The 7,160-nt window shown below is 40.6% G+C and overlaps 1 protein-coding gene across 2 annotated transcripts in view; it reads left to right on the forward strand.

Moving 5' to 3' along the window:
• camkmt (calmodulin-lysine N-methyltransferase) overlaps positions 1-6,477 on the forward strand; it is a 121,359-nt gene extending 114,882 nt beyond the window's left edge. For both annotated transcript variants that reach the window (XM_067610539.1, XM_067610538.1), the window contains exon 12: positions 3,066-6,477. In XM_067610539.1, coding sequence (XP_067466640.1) covers positions 3,066-3,164 — 99 coding nt within the window. In that variant the 3' untranslated portion in view covers positions 3,165-6,477. The remainder of the gene's footprint in view (positions 1-3,065) is intronic.
• The last annotated feature ends 683 nt before the right edge of the window (positions 6,478-7,160 follow it).

A 7,160-nucleotide genomic window follows, 5' to 3' on the forward strand; every position in this document is an offset into this window, starting at 1 on the left:
TCTCCACTCTCCCTCCCTCAGCTCCCCTCTATCTTCCCATTTCCTACATCACGACCCACTTCTCTATTTATTCAAGCCTGTCCTTCTATCCCTTCCTCTACTCATCTCTCCATCCACCCAATCCCTCATTCTCTGTTTCCTAATCCTGCCGAGAGAGACCCCAGACATCCGGTTCATCCGTCCCTCCCTTGTCTCAGAGCTCCTTTCTCTCTCTCTCGCTCTCTTTTTCCACCTTGTTCACTTTCTCTCTGGTGTGCACAAGCAGGGCACGAATAAACGATGGAGGGGGGGGGGGGAAAGAGGAAAGCAGAGACATATAGAGGCAAAATTAGAGCAGAGAGAGGGAGACAGAAGCTGGGCCTAAAGTGGCAATAAAATAAATGACTTGCACCTTGGAAAGGAAAAAAAAAGAGAAAAGATTGTGGGGGCGGTGGGGTGGGGGGTCGGGTTGAGAGCCGATTTAGCCAGCCACCCATGAAGCTGATTAGGCAGCCTGCGATCAGGAGGAACAGCTTTGCTTGTTAAACTTTTCACCTCTGCGAGCTCTCAGCCCTCACCGCGTTAAGGTCCCCCTCCCACCCCCCCAGCCCCCTCGCTCTCTCTATTCCTCCATCCTTCCATCTATCGCTTCCTTGCTCCTTCCGCCTGGTAGAATTTGAATGTGAATACTGGCTGTGGTCCCCATAGCAGGCTTAGCACAGGGGGCAGGCAGCTGCCCCTCCACGCCCAACAACCCCCTGGGCCGTCTGCTCTCTCTCTCTCTCTCTCTCTGGGGGTCACAGGTTCAACCACCGGCCGGTGCCTGGAGGGATGGCCACAGGAAGATAACACACATGAAGGGCACCGGCGGAGAAGGGGAGGGTACCAAAGGACAGAAGGGAGAGGCAGACATGAGCAGTTTGTTCATTTTCACCAAAAAGGAGAGAAAGTAGAAAGATGCAGAATGAGGAGAGGTGGTGTTGAGGTTGGAGAAGATCTCACACTTTCTCAGGACAAGGTGTGGGAAAAGGTGTATGTGAGATGTGAGAGAGATGTATCAATGGAGAATGTGAAGATGCACCTCATAGGTATCCATTTAAATCACACAAACTTCCTATTCTCTGGATGTTGTGTCATTGTGGACTGTATCTACAAGTAATGTTCAAAACCCCCTTTTCTCTGGTTTTACATCTATATACTTCTGACATACCCGACAACCTGCAACTACAACTGTATGTATAAAAAGCAACTTTCAGGAAATTTCTGCTTTCAGCCAGCACCAACAATCATTTAATTCTCCATCTGATGATCGCAAAGTAAAAAGCAGAATAATGTAATTCATGTGAACTTGCATGTATCTGATTTGCCAACACTGTGCATTGCCGATGACATCACAACATGCGTTACAGCAAAAGTTCAGTCAGATTCAACTTTTTTCAGTACTTGTTTTTTTCACTGGAGTCCTCTGTGTTGGCAGCCCTGCAGTGGTCTCATTGAAATGAATGAAGAATCTGCTTTTTTTTTTTTTTTTTTAAAGCTGTTCTAATGTTGGTGTGAACATGCCCTAACACCCACCTTAATTAAGCTTCAGTTCTCAAATTATGCCAAATGTCCATGGTCCTGTTACCTTTTTGTACTCCACCATGACTACACATGTACAGACACAAACTGTACAGCATATCACATGCATTTATAACTATATACGCTACTGTCCTGTTAACGTATTATAGTATATGTATCTTAATACAGCTGGATAAAGAGAGAGACCTACAGGGGTTTATCTCAGAGCAGAAGTTTTGAAAAAAAATGTCCACAATCACTTTAATTAAGGAGTAAAATTACTCCTTTTAAGAATGAATGACATCACGGTTTTATGATTTCACTTCATGACACTAAGCTGACGTTAACAAAATCACGTGTTGTAGTTTTTTAGTTATATTGTCAAAAACATTGAAAGCACTTACATGCTGATCTAGATATTTTTCAAGATGCAGGAAAAAATGGAACAGAATAAAAACAGCTGCAACACACAACTTGATTTTCACTGGCACCACAAAAAAGCCCAGTTTGTTTTGGGAAAAGCAGCGTACAGCCACTGTTTGAATTGGTGGGTTTGGGTGGTACGGACGGTCACCTGCATAGCACTTACATGCTGCTGACGGGGTGTGAATTCGGGGTCAGTCTGAGTTTCTGTTTGTTTTGAAGAAACCTTTTCACACAGTGCTCCCCTATCCCTGTCTCCTCATACACATGTAGACACACAGACAGTCACACACACTCACATGAGCAGACCTACTAAACTCACTTTCATAAGTCTCTGATCATTTTTGCCAGACACCGGGCGAGCTTATTAGTTGGTGCATGCCCAAACTGCCAAGTCTGCTTAAAAGGGCACTGAGTGGGCACCACATGGGCACCCCACAAAGCTGTGTGAGAGTGCTTGTGTGTGCAGGGGTATGCACAAATCATAGTGATGCCATGTGACATACTAAGACAGTGAAATCTCGAGAGTACCTTACAAATTATTGGTATTATTCTGCATAAATATACATAAAAATTTGATTTGTGTACAGGTGATATGTGATTGTGGTCCTGTGACTTACAGGAAGCTGTAATATTTCACCCTAACCTTTTTAATGCATGTCTCATGAGGAGTAAAGTTAAAGTTGTTAGTTTTTTTTCCACGTCATTATTAGTTTTCCTAATTTTTTAATATACATATGCAAGTTTTGATGAGCAGCCAGTCTTCAACATTAGCTGTTTTTGAGCTGCACTACATAATTACACATTACCTTTATCTAATTGTTCATGTTGGAGGTATGATTTTCTTGACAGGGTTTTCAAATTAAAGGTTCACAGAGAAGAACGATAAGATAAGAGAAACGTTTGATTTAAAAAAATATATTTAAAATGTGTAGTTTTGGGGGAATTTTCATCTTTAATTTAATAGGAATTGAGGGAAGAGGGAGGGGGGATGACATGATGTTCTAATTACATGGTTAGTGTTTTAAATCTGTTGGTTTAATTCTCTCTATAATATTTTTTAGTCTTTGTTGTTAATACTTTTCATGTTGTGTGCTTTTCAGATGGTGAGAGAGGGAAAGGAAGCATACGATGAGAACATCCACTATCCTCTCCTCATCACATTGACCAAAGGACCTGAACCTGTCAGCCTCACCCAGTAAACCAAAAACAAGTGAGCCCTCAGCTCTACACAGAACCACTTCATGTGCTTTAGGATGTTTAAGATCGAATGATGCCTACCCAGATTTTTGCCAGCCAATGTGATCCACAACTGATCTGAGGGAAGAGGAAGAATTGCACCGGAATTAGCAGTATTACAATACAGTCAGGTCAGCTTTGTCTGAAGGGTTTTTTTTAGAAAATCAGGTTGTGGTCATTGATACTGGCCTCTGAGAGGATTTATTATCAGATGGTGATATGGACAGTATTTGAGTGTGCGTGTTTTGTAGTTTGAAGTGTGAACTTTTACTGTAGCTGAGGACAAAGAAAAGGAGAGGCGGATATATATATATTTTGACCTAGTATGTTTTAACCATCTGCCATTTGCCAAATAGCTATAGTCAGTTTTCCAGTCATCCCTTTAATCAGTTTGCCTTGTCATCTCATCGGTTAATCAGCCATCCAGCACTGCCAAACAGTCATCCTTTCAGTTAAAAAGTCCTCTGGTCAGCCAGCCAGGTAATCAGTTAGTACGCTGTCAGCTATTAAACTACCTAACATGGCAGTTAACTATCCAGTTATCAGTTATCATTCCAGCCAACAAGCCAATCAATCATTTAGTCAGTTACCTGGTTGTTCAGTCAGTCAGTCAGTCAGTTGCACAGACATTTACTCAGGCATTACTACTGTAAGTGTCAGTTATTCAATCAGTTGGCCCTCTTTAACTAGTCAGTATTAACCTATGCCACTGTGTTTCTGGCCCCAGCATGGAAGCCAGCTCTAATTCATTAACTATCACAGGCTGTAGAGCCAGCTGACAGTTTCTTCCATGTTTCCTTTATTTCTCTTTGTTCCTTTCTTCCCCCGCTTACATTCTTCTATTACAATTCACACATCCCAGTCAGAGGTCAGTATTAAGAACTTCTTTTGTACATTACTTACAACAGTGCATTAACATATTAAGGCAAGTTCAGCAGAAGGGGCAATTGTTGCTGCCCAGGTGCCTACTGCTTACATAGTACACAGCAACATCGCCATGGATACAAGTAGTCCACAGTACATCACAGTTTCATTTTACACAGCTCTGTTGGTGTTATATTCTGTGTTTGAACCGCACAACAGACACTTGCCCTGCCTATACAATTCCACCAACATCGTTTCCAACTCCTGCTCTACTGTTGTGTCTGCTGTCATGACTCCTGCAGCTTGCATTGGCAAGAATACACGCACATAACTTGTAATGGCAGCCTGTTCATCACATATGTGATGACAAGTGACCCTAATACTGTGGAATAGGTTTTTTAAAATTCTTTGATCCTTTGGGGGGTTCTTTTTTATGCAGACCTTTAAATGGTCTCTGATCCTCAATGTCCTCTTGATGTGGCAGTGTCACGTTGCTGTTGGAGACAATCTGCTGTCTTTCTCGTTGGTGTGTTGAATACAGTGTCCACCGGTTCCGTGACCGCAGTGACTCGTGGGCAAGTCTTGTCTCAGCGCTGCTATCTCTACGTACAGGATCTATTTTTGCCAGAGCTGCTTAGGTCCTTGACGTGTGACCTTAACTTTGGAATGTATATAAATGCCTCTACAGTATTTGTCTATATTTACAACTGACATGTCTGAAGCAGGAGAAGGCGTGTGGCGTACAGTAATTAAAACAAATAAATAACAGCAAAGTATAAGTTACCACGTAGGTCAGAAATGGGCTGCAAATGTGTTTCCAATATGTTTGTAAAGAAAAGACTGACTCCGTTTCTAAAACGCTTCTACACAACAAAGCCGCATCCAGAGGACATCCAGGGTTGAAATATGATTTCCAATTCATAAACTACGTGCATCCATAGTTCTTAAAAAGTCCCAGAATCTCGTAACAGCCTCTGGAGCAAAAAACTTCATACTATTTCAGACCAATTTTACTGTTGCATTTGTTCTTTTTTTTATCAGCATAATTAACTATTTTACTCAGGTGTATTCTCATCCATTCAGCTGTTTCCTGTTTCTTGCAGTTTTTAAAAAAAAACATCAAGAGTCAGTGGGTCACTCAAGCCTAAATTTGTACCTATCACTAGTAAGGTGTGTCCATATTTCACTGTGATCCATTGCTGTATACAACAGCTAAGAAGCTATGCAGTATAGTATCTCCCAGCGGCTGCGGTTTATATTTCTCATGTTAAAAAAGAAAAAAATTCAGAAAGAAAAAAAGAGGTATTATAAGTTAAGCCAGTTTTATCAGTGGTCTCGATGCTTTGAAGACTGAAATTGCATTGCAAAAACTTAGAAGAACATTTAATTACATTTTTATCTGTAATGTAGTTTGCTCTATATCTTTGATATCTGTGGACTGACACATAAATACCATCCCAACTGTGACTGTGTACGGTGATTTCATCACTGTCTAGTGTGACATCACCACTGCTAACAGTGATGTCACTGCGTTGCTGCTTCTTGCGACATCACTGCCTTGATTAGTTTAAACATTTTTACCTCGTGCACCCACGATTTGCTGTGATGTCACATTTTAACATGGTGATGTCGCCACTTCCTGTTGTGATATTAGTGCTGAATGCTGTGACACTAACTATTTCTCACTGTGACATCAACAGACAGTCAAGGAACCACTGGCATGTATTTATGCCTTCTTAATATCATCAATAGTGAGATATCCAACTGTCGGCATAGATAAGACAACAGATGAGGCTCTGTGTTGCAGCTAAGAATTACTGTGGACAAACATCGTGCATTACAACAGATTTATGTCACTCTATTGGGGATGTCTCAGCTAGGCTGTTATTTTGATTATCAATCAGAACTCATAGAATTGTTAAACAATTGCAGGCCATGTCCACATGAATCCAGATAAATTTCAAATGAACTGGTTCTTGGGTTTTTTGTTTGTTTTGGCCTCCTTTACACACTTTTTCCCATCCATCAAAAAAGGAACTTAAAGAAAATTCTCCAATTTCACTGTGTTAACACACCACAGATTTAAAAAGAAATTAAAAAATGTTGATGTATAATTATGTGAGCTGCTGGCCAACGTTTTATGCATGGCTGATAGCAAAGCTTTAAGCAATTTTTAGATTATCTTAGGTCTTCAATGTGCATGGCAGACCAGAAAATTTCAATTATCTACATAAAACTTAAATTAAATATTTGAATTTATCCTTTTTAGTGTGGACATGGCCTCTTATTCTCTGTTCTCTGTTCAATATATCAATTTCCCCTCTGGTTCACTGTAATCGATGGGTTGAATGTTGTACTATGGGTGGGTTATTTTTGTGAATGAATAAAATTAAATACATTTACTTCAAGACACTTTGGGACTCCGGACTTTTTTTTTGCATTTTAAATTGTCCATTTGAAAATGTACAATACACAATTTAACACATCAACTTTAGCTTCTGCATTAGTTCATTAATACAAATTGCTAAATTATTCCGTTATTACAAATAAATACTAATTAATTTGTAATAAATATACCATAAAACAAACCAGAAAACACAATTCATACTCCTGTATACACCTTGTAGACATCTACAGATTTTCTGTAACGATAAAAAAGAATTTTCTCAAGAAATGCTTCGTTAACAAAGCTGCTTGTGAAAAACGTGTGTGTTCCCTTATTAAAAATCCTGTGTTAAATGCTCACAGATGTAATAAAGTTTCCTTCAGGCCCAGATCGGCTGTGGCCTGTGTTTTAAACACAATGGCCTCCTGCATGGCTAAGCTGGTGCCAGACATGGTAACACACACACACACACACACATACACACACACACACACATAGACACACATACATATCAAGCCCGGTCAACAGCCTACCCCTCCACAGGAAGAAAAGAGAGAGGGATAAAGGAGGGAGGGAAGGCAGTACACAGCAGCTAATCCTGCAGGCTCACTCTTCTGTTTATCAGTCAGAAGGAGGGAGGGAGAGTTAGTAGAAAGGGAGGGACCAGCGAAGCCTCCTGATCTGTCTTTTGATATTTTAAAGAGGTCTG

This window comes from Thunnus thynnus, chromosome 14, assembly GCF_963924715.1.
Source record: "Thunnus thynnus chromosome 14, fThuThy2.1, whole genome shotgun sequence".
Classification (NCBI taxonomy): domain Eukaryota; kingdom Metazoa; phylum Chordata; class Actinopteri; order Scombriformes; family Scombridae; genus Thunnus; species Thunnus thynnus.